At 51.4% G+C, this 14,636-nt stretch overlaps 5 protein-coding genes across 5 annotated transcripts; 1 reads left to right on the forward strand and 4 right to left on the reverse strand.

Moving 5' to 3' along the window:
* Nucleotides 1-112: 112 nt before the first annotated feature.
* Nucleotides 113-3,192, reverse strand: LOC136184735 (uncharacterized). The gene is made up of 4 exons (XM_065971694.1): nucleotides 2,750-3,192; nucleotides 2,302-2,694; nucleotides 1,077-2,250; nucleotides 113-1,024 (listed from the first exon to the last, which is right to left on the reverse strand). The coding sequence occupies exons 1-4, from the start codon at nucleotides 3,185-3,187 to the stop codon at nucleotides 240-242; spliced, it is 2,790 nt and encodes a 929-aa protein (XP_065827766.1). The 5' UTR covers nucleotides 3,188-3,192; the 3' UTR covers nucleotides 113-239.
* Nucleotides 3,193-3,239: 47 nt separating this feature from the next.
* On the reverse strand, nucleotides 3,240-5,253 carry LOC136184741 (uncharacterized). The gene is made up of 2 exons (XM_065971701.1): nucleotides 4,221-5,253; nucleotides 3,240-4,166 (listed from the first exon to the last, which is right to left on the reverse strand). The coding sequence occupies exons 1-2, from the start codon at nucleotides 5,134-5,136 to the stop codon at nucleotides 3,394-3,396; spliced, it is 1,689 nt and encodes a 562-aa protein (XP_065827773.1). The 5' UTR covers nucleotides 5,137-5,253; the 3' UTR covers nucleotides 3,240-3,393.
* LOC136184738 (bromodomain-containing protein 9-like) lies at nucleotides 5,178-8,411 on the forward strand. The gene is made up of 17 exons (XM_065971698.1): nucleotides 5,178-5,389; nucleotides 5,435-5,930; nucleotides 5,981-6,036; nucleotides 6,088-6,136; nucleotides 6,192-6,336; nucleotides 6,387-6,494; nucleotides 6,545-6,708; nucleotides 6,761-6,890; nucleotides 6,942-7,011; nucleotides 7,058-7,171; nucleotides 7,227-7,350; nucleotides 7,407-7,524; nucleotides 7,587-7,635; nucleotides 7,688-7,778; nucleotides 7,838-7,971; nucleotides 8,019-8,059; nucleotides 8,112-8,411. The coding sequence occupies exons 1-17, from the start codon at nucleotides 5,335-5,337 to the stop codon at nucleotides 8,271-8,273; spliced, it is 2,106 nt and encodes a 701-aa protein (XP_065827770.1). The 5' UTR covers nucleotides 5,178-5,334; the 3' UTR covers nucleotides 8,274-8,411.
* On the reverse strand, nucleotides 8,298-9,556 carry LOC136184746 (derlin-1-like). Its single transcript, XM_065971708.1, has 8 exons — nucleotides 9,355-9,556; nucleotides 9,194-9,305; nucleotides 9,079-9,143; nucleotides 8,999-9,025; nucleotides 8,855-8,950; nucleotides 8,751-8,803; nucleotides 8,581-8,691; nucleotides 8,298-8,530 (listed from the first exon to the last, which is right to left on the reverse strand). The coding sequence occupies exons 1-8, from the start codon at nucleotides 9,511-9,513 to the stop codon at nucleotides 8,398-8,400; spliced, it is 756 nt and encodes a 251-aa protein (XP_065827780.1). The 5' UTR covers nucleotides 9,514-9,556; the 3' UTR covers nucleotides 8,298-8,397.
* Nucleotides 9,557-12,939: 3,383 nt separating this feature from the next.
* LOC136185139 (uncharacterized) lies at nucleotides 12,940-14,576 on the reverse strand. Its single transcript, XM_065972207.1, has 2 exons — nucleotides 14,186-14,576; nucleotides 12,940-14,008 (listed from the first exon to the last, which is right to left on the reverse strand). Exons 1-2 carry the CDS (start codon nucleotides 14,529-14,531, stop codon nucleotides 13,026-13,028), a joined length of 1,329 nt encoding a protein of 442 aa, XP_065828279.1. The 5' UTR covers nucleotides 14,532-14,576; the 3' UTR covers nucleotides 12,940-13,025.
* Between the last annotated feature and the right edge of the window lie 60 nt (nucleotides 14,577-14,636).

The raw sequence follows: 14,636 nt of genomic DNA on the forward strand, positions 1-14,636 counted from the left end.
ACAGAACCATTGCACGTATCTTCTGGTTGTTTATCAACCTTTTACTGACTCAACTCTTATTTGGAATAGAACCTGTGACGAAAAATTCCATCATAATTGAGGTAATGTAGCCATCACTTGCATTCAAAAAAGATGCTAGCAAAACAATAATATATAAAACAACTATAAGCAAAAATAAAAACAAGCAAAAACAGAAATGTCCATCAAGCGCAAAAAAGATTATGGCTACAGCAGTGCACCTACAACAGCATTACCTTGTCTTGCTCTGATTTTCCTAACACCATTCTCCTAGGGGGACAAGACGAATACTCCTCTGACGATTTCTGCTCTTGAATTAGAGCCAGAAAATCACTTGCCACGATTCGATCGCTGGGCTCATCCGCAATTGCTTGAAAGCAAATGTGCGCGAGAGCAGCATTAGCTATGGCACTCAGTTGTCGATGCCTCTGCCCAATGAGCGCTCCTTGACCAGAAAATATCTCAGCAACAGTCACTCCTAGACTGTAAATATCAGACTCGATCGTTGATCGCAAATTCCGCCCATCTAAACGCTCTGGAGCCAAGTAATTAGCACTCAGCCCACCAGCTGATGTTGAAGCTCCAAGAAAGTGAGCTGCACCGAGATCACCCACTTTTGCCGCCATTCCCCTCGTAATCATGACATTTGACGGTCGAATGTCACAGTGAATACAAGGCGTTGGCTTCAGCTGGTGCATGTGAGCTATGCCACAGCACGTGCCTTCGGCTAAATCTATCTGCTCTCTGCATGTTAGATAGCCGGCTGCGTGACGGTGAGCAGCATCAAAGACTTCGCTCATAGATGCCTCCAGCAGCTCCATGACAATTTGAATTGGATCTCCTTCAATGACCGTTGTACCGCAAACGTGCACAATGTTGGGATGCCGTATGCGAGTGGACACCGACAGCTCCTGCATGAAAAGCTTTTTGTTGTGAGGACTTTCAAGAATTTTGTGAAATCGCTTGACAGCAACTGGCAATCTTTGCCACATGCCCAGGTGCACATCTAGAGAAAATGATTATTACTTAGGTAGATGATAGAGGACAAGTCAATATACCTCCGAATGAACCTCCTCCTAGTTTTCGTTTTGACACTGAAACGCTGTCTAAGTTAATTTGGGACAACTCGGCCATTTCATCAATCTGCTTCTTGTATTCTTCGTTCTCACTTTTGACCATAGACAACTTTTTCTTAAACCAGTCATTTTGCTGATCATCATTCAAAATTTGCTTTTGTAACTGAATATTGTTCGTTCTCAATTCGTCGTTCTTTTTCATCATAATAGCTAGTTTTGCTCTCTCTTCATCAAGCCTTTCGTCACTTTTCTTTACACTATCAGCCAATTTCGTTTGCAGTTCTTCCCGTTCCTTCTCTGCAGTTTGTAAACAAGCGCTGAGCTGTGACTTCTCCGCCTGAACAGTACTTAGCAGCTCTCTCAGTCGTTTAACTTCATCGATGTCTACGCGCTGCTCATCTTTCTCTTTCTTTTTGCGACCAGCTGCTGCAAGTAGCCGCTTCTTACATTCTACTATATCTTTCTCATTGAGAACACTTTCACCATGAAGTTCAGAATTGTTTTTTCCTGAGCGAGTCTCTTGACTCTTCGCCTTTTCAAATATGGCCTTCTGCTGTCTTTGAACGTATGAGTCGTGCTGTCCTCTACTGTTATCAATACCAGCTGCTTGACTGTCCTTCTCTTTCTTTTTGCAAGCAGCTATTACTATAAAATCCTTCTGATTAGAAAGACTTTCACCCTGAAGTTCAGCATGGGTTTTTACTGAGCGAGTCTCTTGACTCTTCGCCTTTTTAAATAATATGGCTTTCAATTCTCCTTGTAAGTATTCGTGCTGCCTCCTACTGATGTCAACACCAGTTGGTTGGCCGTCCTTATCTTTCTTTTTGCAAGCAGCTGCTAGCAGCTGCTTCTGCTTCTGCTCTTCAACTAGGTCCTTTGTGTTTATACCAGGCAAAGAAAGTCCGCCTGGCATATGGCCCCTCTCAACCAAAGGATGCCATGCTGTTTTCTTCCCGTCTCTCTCATTTCTACTGAATTTTGCAGCGACTAATGCTGAGTGACTTCTAAGTTTTTCTTTTTCATCTCTGATATCTGGAAGTGGTAAGACACTTCCCAAAGGAAGATAGACCTTAGGTCCACCATGCTGCGCTTTAAACTGTGTATGCTTCTGAGCCGATATTCCTCCTAAGCCAACAACTGCAGCAGACTGCGAATCCTAAAAAAACAATTCAGAATGCCATCAATTTCATCCTTTAGATTTGCTTACAGCTTCAATGCCAACGATTGGCCTTAAAGTTTGACCAGATTGACCTGGCACTGGATAATACGCGTTGCCTGTCCAGCGAATGATGCCTTCAAACGTCTGACCACTGTCCGAGAAAAACAGCACTCTTGATCCAACCGTTGCTCGTATTTTTTCTTCTTTCTTCTTTTGAGCTTTTGACTTCATTTGCATTTGATGCTGTTTTTGTTTTTCATTCGCTTTCTGCAGCCGTTCAGCCGATCCTCTGCACGCTTCCATTACTTTTGCAACAAACTCAGACTCGTCATAGGATAAGCGTAGTTTGTCAAATGAGACGAAGATCCCGCAATCAGGTGGACATGAGAAGTAGGAAATGCCATGCATTGATCCGTCCACATTGCCCTGAGGTGGCTCAACCTAAAAATAAAAAGCGATGCACAAAAGAAAAGACAATCGCTTTGTTGGAACGTACCAATAATTCAACGCCAAAGAATATTCCGTGACCCAAGGTTTCAACGGTGCCTTCGTACCAGATGACGCCGGGAAGCTCGCGATTGTCTTTCATTTGAACGAATACTTTTGAGTCGACCGTAAACGACGCTTCGGCTTCGAAAAGATTGCCGTGGTGTCCGTGGTATGCTCTAAAGCGATCTGAGGAAGACTGGAGTGGCAGGAGAAGAGCAAACTGTTTATCCGTGAGTTTTGCTAGACTTTCGGTAGGACAAGCGACCAGGTCGCCAGGAGATGCAACAGAACGAAAAGCAAGTTGCTGCGACTGATCATCTCTTATAAGAAGATCCCCTCTAAGAAAAGCTACAAACGCGGTCGCTTTGTTTCTTTCGACGAGCGACGAATCGAACTTCCAGCCGTCCACGTCCTCCAGAAGAAGAAACTTTTCCGTCTGCGCCATCTTGAACGTCTGACTCGCGAGCACGTGACTTTGCCATAAGATAAATCATTGATCTGTTACAAACAAACTTTCTTTATTGACAAAATTGATAAACAAATCTCAAAGCTAGCCTTTTCCTAGAGCTTTATCTAAAGACGAAATCTCAGAAAGAACACAACAACAACACAATCAAACTCATGCAACAAATTATCACAAGTTACAGTTACTCATTTCAACTCAATCAACCTGACACTCTCACTTCTGACCTTTCCAATTACCACTCTTTTCAATGGACACGAAATATACTTCTCTTTTACTTTCTGCTGGCAGACACTCTCTAGCAATTGAACTGCAGTCAATCTCTCTTCTGGTTGTTCAGCAACAGCTTGCATACAGACATCCTGTAGATCGTCATCCTGAATCATCCGTATCTGCATGTACCTCTCGCTCTTATTAGCAGCCTTGCCACAAAACAGTTCAATCAGAGTCACGCCTAGACTGTATACATCTGAACTAATGGTAGATCTGCCAAACGTTGGTCGTTCAGGAGCAATGTAGTGAGGACTGAGCGGACCTGCTGACGTCGAAGATCCAATAGCGTGAGCAGCTCCCAGATCTCCCACCTTGGCAACCATTCCTCGAGTAATCAAGATATTCGATGATCTGATGTCGCAGTGTATGTATTTCTGCTGATGGAGATAGGATATTCCACTGCAGATGTTCTCACTCAAATCAATCTGCTCGCGAAAGACAAGACTCTGGCCAGATTCAAATTCAAGCACGTCAACCATCGACGCTTCGAGCATTTCCATAATAATCTGAATAGGATTTCTCTCAATCGTAGTCACCCCACAAACCTGAACAATATTTGGATGACGAAAACGAGCTGAAAGGGCTATTTCTTGCAAAAACAATTTCTCGTAGTACTGTTGCCCCTGTAGCGCAGCGTGAAATTTCTTTACAGCCACATGAGCTCCCTTCCACACGCCCATGTAGACATCTACAAAAAATATTACTCCAAATGTAAAGGTCATTTTATAGATTCGATGCTAACCTGCAAATGATCCACTTCCCAGCTTCGTTTCCAAGATTTCTACCTCATCTGGTTGAATCCTGATGCTGTCAATATATTCGTCTTGGAGCGTCTTCTGCATTTTTTCGTTCTCAGCTTTCAATTCCAGTTTCAGTTTTCTCTTATCTGCTTCCGCTGATCTAAGATCCTGCTGTCTCGCCGCTCTTTCATTTTCAACTTCCTTTTCCAATTTCTCTTTCTCTTTGAGCTCAAACGAAAGTAGTTGCGCCAATCGCTCCTTTTCGACGCTGGACCGTTCCAATTGAGTCCTAAGCATATCCCTTTCCTCTCGAAGCGTCTCCAGCTGTCTTTTTGCCTCGTTATAACAAACGGCACTGCCGTTCAAACGAAGCGTCAGCCAGTCCACCGTCGCCCGAAGCTCGCCGACTTCGCCGACGTGCCGTCTTAGCGACCCCTCGTCTCGACCCTCCAGTCGATCGCACAGGGCCCGAAGGAGTCGATCGAGTTGGGACGTGCGGGGAGTCCAATTGGACAGATACGGCAGATCTGTGACAACAATAGGGTCTTCATATCTATGCCCAGACGAGGAGGACTCCGCAGGCATTCGTATCATGAGCGTAGGAGGTTCGTCTGGATAGCGCCTGCCAACCTTTAGGATCACCTCACAGCTCCATTCGTTTCCTTCGAGCGGATGTAACGATATAGGGCCCGTGAGTGCGGCAAACGACGGTTCCGACGTAAAGACGGCCCAGTCGCCTTCCTCCGGACAGTTGACCACCGGACATCGGCCCATAGAGCAAAAGAGCTTGTATTCCGTCAATGCCTGGCAAAGATCGTTCTCGGCGCGTTGCTCGTTTGCGAAACCTTTCAATGCTTCCTTGAGGGCTGCTCCTAATTGTACGGCGGACGACGTTTCGTCTCCTGGATCGAACGACATCGTCTTTCGCCAACTGCCGGGTTCACAACCGTGATTTAGTCTAATTGCATCCTGTTTTTATTGGGCGAAGAACGAAAAGGGAAGCGCGAGGAAACCCGGTAAACAACAGGAGGTAGTAAACACGTAAACTCTGCACGTAAACACTCGACGAGCCTAACGCACGCACGCACGCAACGCCAGTGAAACTCCGCTCGAAAAATGGGCAAAAAACATAAGAAGCATCATCACCGGTCTAACATTCTTGCACCGGAGGGTACGCTACACTTGGAGGATTCTCTAGAATGATTCGTTTGTGCAGCGAACGAGCCAAAACCGCTGAAACTCGTTCTAAAAATGGGCAGCGGCGCTTCCAGCCGAGTCGTTTCTCCTTCTCCGCCGCCTCCACCACCAACGTCGACCTTCAGCGTCCCGTCGCGACGCATCGACGTCGCAGAATCGTTTTCCCGCGCCGAGAAGAAGAAAAAGAAGAAAAAGAAAAAGACGAAGTCGACGACGGTCGTCGAATCGCCGCCACCGCCGCAACCGATGCTTTCCGAACCGCCGCTTCAATTCCCATCGCCTGGAATCGACTACTCGATCGTCCACAGAGTCCAGAAACACAAGCACAAACACCACAGACCCAAACACAAAAAACGGGAGATGTTAGACTCGAGCGCTCCCACGACGGATTTAGGCGGCGGGGATAGTGGCCTGGGGAGGAGGACTTCGTTGGGAGAATCGCTGAAGCTTCGAATACCGTCGATACCCATGACAATGACTGGAATGGAGAGATACACAAGTAGTAGTAGTTCTGGGTGAGTCAGTGTAAGGACAAATCTTTTTTATATACGTGTGTTCTTGATAGAGCTATGGAGATGCCCATGGAGATGTTGGCTACGAATCGACCGGATCGAATGAAGGGTACCGTACGTGTAGGCCCCTAATGAATCGATCTTTTGAATTTTTCTTCAGATAAAAAGTTGAAGGCTGATCTTCTTCGTTATATTTTTGCTTTACAGAGGTTTCGGTTGCACTGTTCGTTTAGTTTCTCTGTTCCTATTGTGCTGTGCTCTCAGGAAGGACGTCCATAAATTCTTTGCTATGCCCGTGAGCGACAGCTTTGCACCGGGCTATTCTCGCATTATCAAAAAGCCAATGGATTTCAAGAAATTGCGTACGAAAATCGACAAGTCTGCCTATAGTTCGGTTGACGATTTTAAGGCAAGTAGCGGATTATTGAAAATTTTTACTCACTGGGTCTCTCTGTACAGGATGATGTTGAATTAATGTGTGTAAACTGCACTGTGTACAATGGGCGCGATACGATCTACTATAGAGAGGCTGTCAAATTGTTAGCGCATGCCATCAAACTAATGAAAGTAAGATTGTTTCAACGTGACATCAAAATACTGATTTGTTTTCACCGCAGAATGATTTGAGTCCTGCTAAGCAAGTCATGCCGGCCTCTTTGTCTCTGGCAAACGCAACTGGCACTTCAACGAGATCGACTAGAGGCGCGGACGAGGAAATTAATGTGACCGATGTTGACGGAACTGTAGATTCTCGTCTATGGCTTGGCATGCAAGGATCAAGGTTAAATTGGAGTGGAGCGTGATGACATGTACTGTATCGTGACATACTATAGACACTATGGCTTGTTAAATCCCTCAGAGAGCGTAACTCCCAACCTTGATGAAAATGCGGACGAGATTGCTCAGCAAACGGCAGAAATGGCAGAGGAGGCAAGACTCAGAGTGAAACAGAAAGGAAACAAGGTCGACTGAGAGCTCTAAAACGAGTGTTCATTAATTATTTTCGTTTATTAGATGGGCATCTTGCATTGTGCGGATGATGGCAGTACAAGACTGACCTTTTTAAATCCTGATGCAAATAAGGGTGAGCGAATTGAATGCCTCCACATTATACTTCAGTTTATGCTCAGAGAATGCTTCCTCGGACGTTACTCTTGGCTCACTGGCTGGCGGTCTTCAACAAGGACGGAATCAGCTTGGTGGCGTTTCGGCGGAAAAGGGAAAGAAAGCACAAGGCGTTCCAGGTGAGAGGATAAGCGTAAAGGGAAAGCTAGGAACGCCATCGTTTGTTCCTCGCAGTGTCTTACCTGTTTTATGGGCCCTTTTCTTCTTTTGCACCCTTGGCCAATCCATATGAGAGAAAGGACATAGATGAGTTGGTGACGACGTATGGGGATAAGACAGGAGTTCAGTACGCCCAAAGGTACAGCGAGTGAGTACATGTATGTGTGTCTTGCTAGACGCTTCGGTTTCTCTCAGCCTGCAGAGATTCGTTGAGGATGCGTCTAGTCAGGCTCACGCTGTCGTCGCTGAGCTACTGACCAGCCTAACAGACGGCAAACACGCAGCTCTGATGAAGAAAAAGGCACCAACTGAAGTACGCAATAGTCGTTTTGTTTTTTTGTGGTGTCTCAGATTATTTCTTCTCATTCGTTGCAGAAGATTAAACCTAGTAGAAGTGAAGAAAAGAAAGAGGACGCTAGCCTAGGCAAGGAGGCAGTTTTATTGTACACGAGTGGCATAAAATTTTATACCTTTAGACGTCAACATCGAGTCATTGTTGAGCCTAGAGAAAGAAGGTATTGACGTTTCATTTCTTACGGATATTGCTGGGAAATTGAATCCAGCTGAGTACGTTCAAATGCGCATTTCTTGGAACAATGTACACGTGCTTTTTTTAATTATTCAAGGTCAATGCAGCGTACTCTCGACGAAAACGCTCAGCGCCTCGACGACTTGCAGGACATTCAAAATAAACGTCTTGGTAGCAGTGCAGCTGGAGACGGTGCCATTGCTAGCGTATCGTCTGTAGAGAAAGAACTAGGTAGAATACATTGAAAGAGAAGTCTTTGTCTAAGATTCTTTTCTCAGGTTTGGAAATCGCGAAAAACTTGACTGATGCCATTGCAAAGGTACAGTACAGACTCTGATGCTTTCCCTTCCAGGCGATCTTTTTCTCCGTAGGTTGAGCCTAAGGAAGTTGTGCCCGCGGATGGAGTTGGACTCGCCCTTGGGCTAAGCAACAGCGGAGATGTGCCGCGCGAGAGCAGCAGCGTACCAGCCAACAGTGGTTTCTCCCTTTTAAAGCAGTTAGGATTGGATAGCGACGACGACGACGATGAATGAGTCTGTTGCACGCTCCTAGAACCATTTGCACAGAAACGGAAATTTATTTTCCGTGGGTGACAGCAGTGAAACGTTTAGTTTATGCCACTATCTAGCAAGTGTTAAAATAAGGAGAGACATGTGCTCAGTCTCCGAGAACGTTGCCTTGTCCCCAGTCATGTCGACCGCCCCCGACGTTTGCGCTTGGATCTTGCCTTCGGCTAATTGGCGCTTGTCCAAAGCCGCCAATTGTTCGCCTGTTCGGTAGCCATTTGTACCTTGAAACCAGAGAAATTGATTTTTGACTACACATTACATTATTGCATACAGAAACTGGGGAGTGGAGAGAAAGGCTCTTCCACCAAAGTCCTGTGGATACTTGAACATGAGAAAGAAGTAGGCATGACCAGTAAAGATTCCGAGCAGTTCCTCTACGCCACTACAAGTGAATAAGAAGTTAGACTAACGTTAGAAGCCGTGTCTAAGATGTTAGCTTGCCCTCCTCTGAGCACCATTCCAAAGATTGTCAAAACCCAAGGAAAATACATAGCCTATTGATATTATGTAGGGATTGGTTGAAGTTCTGGGGATTTTTTCGGCACCTTAAATTGCATCCCAAACCAGAACTGCATAATCACGTCTTGATTCAATTGGCACCATACGTAAATAACCGACATAACGAGAGAGTCCATTAGGAGCTACAACAGTAGTCTGAGACTCTAACGGGATGCTGGTGCTTCACTTACCCAGAGACCAACCAAGAGCCCTAACACCTGTATAGTAAACAAATATTAAACAGAAGCGCGTTTTCCAGTCTTTTATTTACCAGAAGTATTGCCCAATGAATGAGCACCATGAACAGATAATCCGCTGACCTGCCATCAAATACACCTGAAAAAAAAGCAATAACGTTCTGATTCTTTTTGACGAAGGTGTTCTACCGCTCTCTAGTCGTCTCGAATAGCTGTAGAGAAAGTAGAGATTCATTAGATAGTGAAAGCCAGTGGCAGGTGAGATCACGTAGAATACGGCGCACGTAAGCAAGCGCCAGATCTACTAGACACGTTTTCTATCAATTTTTGGGATTTAAGAGGAGTCGTACTTGGAATCGATATACAACTAATCCGTATTCGAGGATCATGTACAGAGGATTTAGAAGGCCAATTCGTCCAGCCAAAGGGAATAGAACACACAGGCTGAACCATACTCTGGTAACAATCGGGATGCCTTTGAACCATATTGCAATGTCTCCTTCAGCCATGATTCGCGAGAAGAAGGACACACACGAAAACACGTTACGTAGACAAGACGAAGCGCGCGTTAAGGTATTCATACCATTAATGACGGGTCGCTCGCTCTGCCGAATCCGGAAGAGTCTGCGGTGCGGGGGCGTGACCGCATCACGTGACGAGCCCGCCTGCGTCACGTAACGCCCCCTGCCTGGCGTTGCAGACAGCGCCGAGGCAGGGAGGTGGCCCGAAGGCAAAGCCACCGACCAGCCCTGAGATCACGCCATAGGCGGAACCTTCGAGGGAGGGGGGGACGGGGAGAAAAGAAAAACGTGCCCGCCGCTGTAGCTTCGAACGGCGTCTGCAGCCGCGCATGCCTCGCTGCGCGACGTCATTAACGGCGGTTAACTAGCATTAACCTTCATTAATGACGGGTCGCTCGCTCTGCCGAATCCGGAAGAGTCTGCGGTGCGGGGGCGTGACCGCATCACGTGACGAGCCCGCCTGCGTCACGTAACGCCCCCTGCCTGGCGTTGCAGACAGCGCCGAGGCAGGGAGGTGGCCCGAAGGCAAAGCCACCGACCCATCCATCCTGCCTGCCTAGGCGCGTCCCCTTCGCTATGTGTTCTGCCCACGACGCGCGTGCCTGCCTACGTGTCTTCGCGCATGCGCCTGTCGCCTTTATTAGCGAAATCTCGTCAATTAGCCGCTAGCGCCGCGTCGTTCCAGGTTCGCCTGCGCTCGCCAAGCGAATATACCGTTTGTACGAATTGCTTTTCCATCGTCCCAGTGCCCGGATCGCTTCTTCCCCCTTTCCACTTCTCGCCGCCGCCGTTGCCGCTCCGATGCGTAAGCTGTGGCCTGATACTCGATCGGCGGGCATCCCTCTCGCTGTCAGCGCGCTTCGTATCGCCTGCGCAAAATGACGAGGCGTCAGCGGGTCCCCCCTGGGGAACTGGAAGAGCGGGCCCTCGCCCGCACCCCGCCGCGCCATGTACTGTAACAGCGCCGCTACGGGACATCGCCCCGCATGTTCTCGCCCCAAGAACACGTACGCTCCCTCGCCGAATTGATCCGTTTTTGAGAATTTGATGTGTAGCCTCGCCCAGGTCGGATCCTGTCGATTGTCGACGGCCACGTCCGACGCGGTTAGATTCCGATGCGGGCGGAACTCGCCGGGTGTCGATACCAGAAACTCAGCCGTGCGCAAGCAGCCGAAGAAACCAACGCAAACCGCTGCCCAGAGCATCGCCGATTCATAGCTGCTACGGCTCTTCTTCCACTCCTCTCGCACGCACTCCAACATTTTTTCGTCGAACGGGAGGCGAGTATCACCTCCGCCGGCTCCCCGTTCCGCCTGCTCCCTTTGAATCCCACGCACGACAAGGGACAGCCGCGGCGGCCGTGGGGTGAGAGGGTCCCCCAGTCCCTCCTCCACGTGAAGGTTGCGTACCGCCGACAGGTAAGCTCGTATTGTCGCCGCAAGCAGACCCTCTTCAGCGAGTGCAGCTGCAAATAAGCATAGTGTATTTTCGTTAGTAGGCAATCCAGTGATCCCCGCGCGCTCGCAGAAGTCAAGATAACGGCGTTGTCCTGCGGAGTAAGCCTTCCTTGTGCCGCTCGCCAGCCCCTTGCTCAAATAGCGCCGACGAGCCTCCTCCAACTGTCCGACGTCCAGCGGGGGTCGGATTCCGCCAGCTCGTCGAGCGCCGACACGATTTCGCTGGGGAGCGCGATCTCGCTCCACTTGCCGACCTGCGAAGACAACCGGTGAGCTTCGCCCCGTGATAATGCGTCGGCGGCCCAATTCTTTTCCCCGGGTAGATGTACCGCATTGATCGCGCAGTTGCGATGCGCCAGGGCGAACTGCATGACCCTCACCAGCCGCATCAGCGCCGCGTCCCGCGACGTTCCTCTGTTACATGCAGCGACTACCGTGCTGTTGTCCGACTCGACTAACAGCGTGCCGCCCGCCCACCGATCGCCCCACAGGAGCAGCGCCGCGACGATCGGGAACATCTCCTTGGGCGCGATCGCCATCTCTCGCCACTTTGGTGACCAGCGTACGGCGAAGCCTCTCCAAGTGCCCTCCGTCACGTCTAGGGCTCCACAGCCCCATGATCCCGACGCGTCCGTTTGCAGCCTCGCGCGAGGAGGGCCAAAACCGAGAGACGCGATCAAACCGCGCCCATTCCACCGATCAGCATAGGCTGACCACCACTCCAAATCTTCTCTCGCCTCCCGGCTAAAACGGACCCGGTGGTGCAGCCGTTTGGGGATCCGCGACAGGTTGATGAGCCGGCGCACAAAGGCCCGTCCCGGCGTTATGACGGTCGCTGCATGATGTAGCACTCCAATCAGCGACAGCAGCTCGCGCTTTGTCCATGCCCTCGACCATCGTACTGAATCGATCGCCTCCGCCAGCTTAGCACGCAGTCTCCCGAGCTTAGCGGGTGGCAGGCGCAGCTCACCGCGGGCCGAATCGATCTCGATGCCCAAGAAGTCCAGGACTGTAGCGGGGCCTCCCACCTTGTGCATTGCCACCGGCATCCCCAGGTCGCGACATGCCTCTAGAGCAATCCGCAGGCTGTCGCCGCACTCGCTGGTATCCGCTCTCCCAACGAACAGAAAATCGTCCAGGTAGTGGATTCCCATTGCAACTCCCCGCTCCCGCATGATCCATTGCAGCGCGTCAGCGACCGCGGAGAAAATCTTTGGAGCCGAGCGTAGACCGAACGGGAGAGCCGCGTCAAGCCATACCTCCTCCCGCCATCGCACGGCCAGCAGCGGCCGATCGGCGGGGTGCACCGGCACCATACGATATGCCGACTTGAGATCCAGCTTCGCGAGGCGCGCGTTTCTCCCCGCCGCTAGCACCAACCGGGCTGCATCGTCCACTCTTGCATAATGCACGGACGAGAGCTCCGGGCTAATGCCGTCGTTCACGCTCAGGCCATCAGGCGCGGACAGATTGACAATCAGGCGCCATTTTCCGGGCTGATGCGGTTTTGGGATTACGCCGAATGGGCTCACGTGGCACCGCAGCCCCGCCGGCGGCGGCCCCACTAAGCGTCGAGCGTGCACCTCGCCCTCCAGGTATTCTTGAACAACCGCCGCGTTGGCTCGCGCCGAGCCCATATTCCTTTGCGCACTGCGTAAACCGGAGCCTCCCGCAAAGCCAATGCGGAATCCGCCTTCGAGGCCTGTACAAATGTATTCCGCAAACGATCGGTCGGGATGTGACGCGAGGCCGCGACGCCACTGCTCAACGCGGATTGGTGACGACGTCGCCCGTAGCTCGTGCGAAAGCTCAGTCTCCGCCGCATCGCTCCTAACGCACGCGTCAAGCGCCTTCAAGTCCGCCCGATAGCGGTAGCGACCGCGGAAGACGTTGCATTCAGGCGCTGTGATCCCTTCTGTCTCGCCTGTGAGGACAGAGCGCACGTCAACACAAACCCTTCACGGCAATCTTATCCCTTCCACAACTCACACGTACCCACATAACTACCCAACACATTTGTTCATGCAACTGTTGCCGCCGCGTCTACTCCTTGCCTTTTACGCTGCGCCGCACCGGTGAGCGCTCGCGCTGAGGAAGACGCTCACCCGCATCCGCGCGCGTGCACACCGACGCTTTGTGATCATCGCCGCATTGCAGGCAAACGTGGCGAAAACGACATGCCGCGCCGAACCGGCACCTGGCGCGGTTGTTCCAGTCGAGACAGACGCCGCTTATAGGCGCTCGTGCTCCTCTATCCGGCGTCCGCGCGCGGGCTGCTGCCAGTGGGCGGTTCAACCACGCCGATGCGTCGATACCGTCGGATCTTGCAGGCGAAGCGCGGTTGTAGTAAACCTCCCCGAGGATGTTTCCGTCCGCGCGCGACCATTGACTGCTTGGGTTCGCCGCCGCCAGCCGACGAAAACGCTCGTCGTAGCTGCGCCAACCTAAACCGCCGCGCGTCTCCGCGAGGCGCACCACGATGCGTTGATATGCCAGCAGCGGGAGCGCGTCCTCCGGAAATTTCGCGCATCGCACGATAGCGTACGCGGCGAAGCACCGTACCCACGCTGTAATGTTGGGTACTTCCTTCCGTGCGCGCCGCGAGCCTAGCACCAGGTCGCGGAACGGGGCAAACTCATCCTCCTGCCGGCATTCGATGTTCTCCGGGAGTAGCTCCCCCAGGTCGAAAAATTCTTTTGTCTGGATGCGCGCGACGAGCTTGCCCGGGATCGCCACTCCTTCGTCTAGGAGGTACGCCGATGGCGTCGCCGCCGATTTCGCCGCCGCTCCTTTTAGCGCTTCCGCCAAAAACGAAATAGCTCCCGATTTCTCTGCTCCGCTACGCTCTCCGCGCGCGCCGACGCCAGGCGCGCTCGATGCGCTGCCGATTGTACCACCCGCCGCCGCGCTACCGCTGCCGCCCGCCGCGCTCTGCGGCGTACTCGCCTGCACGCCGCTGCTCGCACCACCATCTGCCGCCACGACGACATGGGCAATCTGATCCGCCAGCGGTAAACCGTCAGCACCTGCCGCACCTTAATTAGCACCGTGACCCGCCATCGCGTCCCCCAACCGCCAGCTGGGCGCGCCCGCCCTTCACCGTAACCCGCTGGAGCGCTCGATCTGAGCGCCGCTGCCTTCGGCTTTGCGCGACCGGGCCCCCATCGCCCCCCCTGTTGCGTTGTTTCTTTGCCCGCCTTTACCTGTATTCTGTCCGACGTCCGTTTCCGCCCGCTGTGCAAGCGTTCCGTCGCCGGTTGGCGCAGCCGGTTGCGTCGGGCCGATCGCCGCTTGCTGTGCCAAGGCCTGCGCCGCGCCGGTGGCAGCAGCAAGCGTTAGGAGCTGCGAGAATTCGGCGTTGCCCATCGTCCATGATGGTTGGGTCCGCTCTCCCTCTTGGGCCAGGGGCGGGGGGATCGTCGCCGATTGTTCGTTAGTCGTCATCGAAAAGAAAGAAGAGCGAAAACACCGACGTGCGTTGTTGAGAGATAGAGAAAAAGAAAAACGTGCCCGCCGCTGTAGCTTCGAACGGCGTCTGCAGCCGCGCATGCCTCGCTGCGCGACGTCATTAACGGCGGTTAACTAGCATTAACCTTCATTTTTCAATACCACGTGTTATAAGCCTATGTATAGACCCATTTAATTTTAGAAGTG

This window comes from Oscarella lobularis, chromosome 3 (assembly GCF_947507565.1).
Source record: "Oscarella lobularis chromosome 3, ooOscLobu1.1, whole genome shotgun sequence".
NCBI classification, from domain to species: Eukaryota; Metazoa; Porifera; class Homoscleromorpha; order Homosclerophorida; family Oscarellidae; genus Oscarella; species Oscarella lobularis.

What these genes read in the sequence shown, in the direction of transcription:
- LOC136184735 (XM_065971694.1), bottom strand. Translation starts at nt 3,187, where the DNA reads ATGGCGCAGACGGAAAAGTTTCTTCTTCTGGAGGACGTGGACGGCTGG. An exon ending in CAATCGTTGGCATTGAAGCT is followed by an intron (nt 2,251 to 2,301) that starts GTAAGCAAATCT and finishes TTGTTTTTTTAG; the next exon opens with GATTCGCAGTCTGCTGCAGT. An exon ending in AGGAGGAGGTTCATTCGGAG is followed by an intron (nt 1,025 to 1,076) that starts GTATATTGACTT and finishes CATTTTCTCTAG; the next exon opens with ATGTGCACCTGGGCATGTGG.
- LOC136184741 (XM_065971701.1), bottom strand. Translation starts at nt 5,136, where the DNA reads ATGTCGTTCGATCCAGGAGACGAAACGTCGTCCGCCGTACAATTAGGA. An exon ending in GGGAAGTGGATCATTTGCAG is followed by an intron (nt 4,167 to 4,220) that starts GTTAGCATCGAA and finishes TATTTTTTGTAG; the next exon opens with ATGTCTACATGGGCGTGTGG.
- LOC136184738 (XM_065971698.1), top strand. Translation starts at nt 5,335, where the DNA reads ATGGGCAAAAAACATAAGAAGCATCATCACCGGTCTAACATTCTTGCA. An exon ending in GAAAGAGGACGCTAGCCTAG is followed by an intron (nt 7,636 to 7,687) that starts GCAAGGAGGCAG and finishes TTATACCTTTAG; the next exon opens with ACGTCAACATCGAGTCATTG. An exon ending in GGGAAATTGAATCCAGCTGA is followed by an intron (nt 7,779 to 7,837) that starts GTACGTTCAAAT and finishes TAATTATTCAAG; the next exon opens with GTCAATGCAGCGTACTCTCG.
- LOC136184746 (XM_065971708.1), bottom strand. Translation starts at nt 9,513, where the DNA reads ATGGCTGAAGGAGACATTGCAATATGGTTCAAAGGCATCCCGATTGTT. An exon ending in TAGTTGTATATCGATTCCAA is followed by an intron (nt 9,306 to 9,354) that starts GTACGACTCCTC and finishes CGTGTCTAGTAG; the next exon opens with ATCTGGCGCTTGCTTACGTG. An exon ending in GGCTCTTGGTTGGTCTCTGG is followed by an intron (nt 8,951 to 8,998) that starts GTAAGTGAAGCA and finishes CTACTGTTGTAG; the next exon opens with CTCCTAATGGACTCTCTCGT.
- LOC136185139 (XM_065972207.1), bottom strand. Translation starts at nt 14,531, where the DNA reads ATGCGCGGCTGCAGACGCCGTTCGAAGCTACAGCGGCGGGCACGTTTT. An exon ending in GGACGTCGGACAGAATACAG is followed by an intron (nt 14,009 to 14,185) that starts GTAAAGGCGGGC and finishes AAGGTGCGGCAG; the next exon opens with GTGCTGACGGTTTACCGCTG.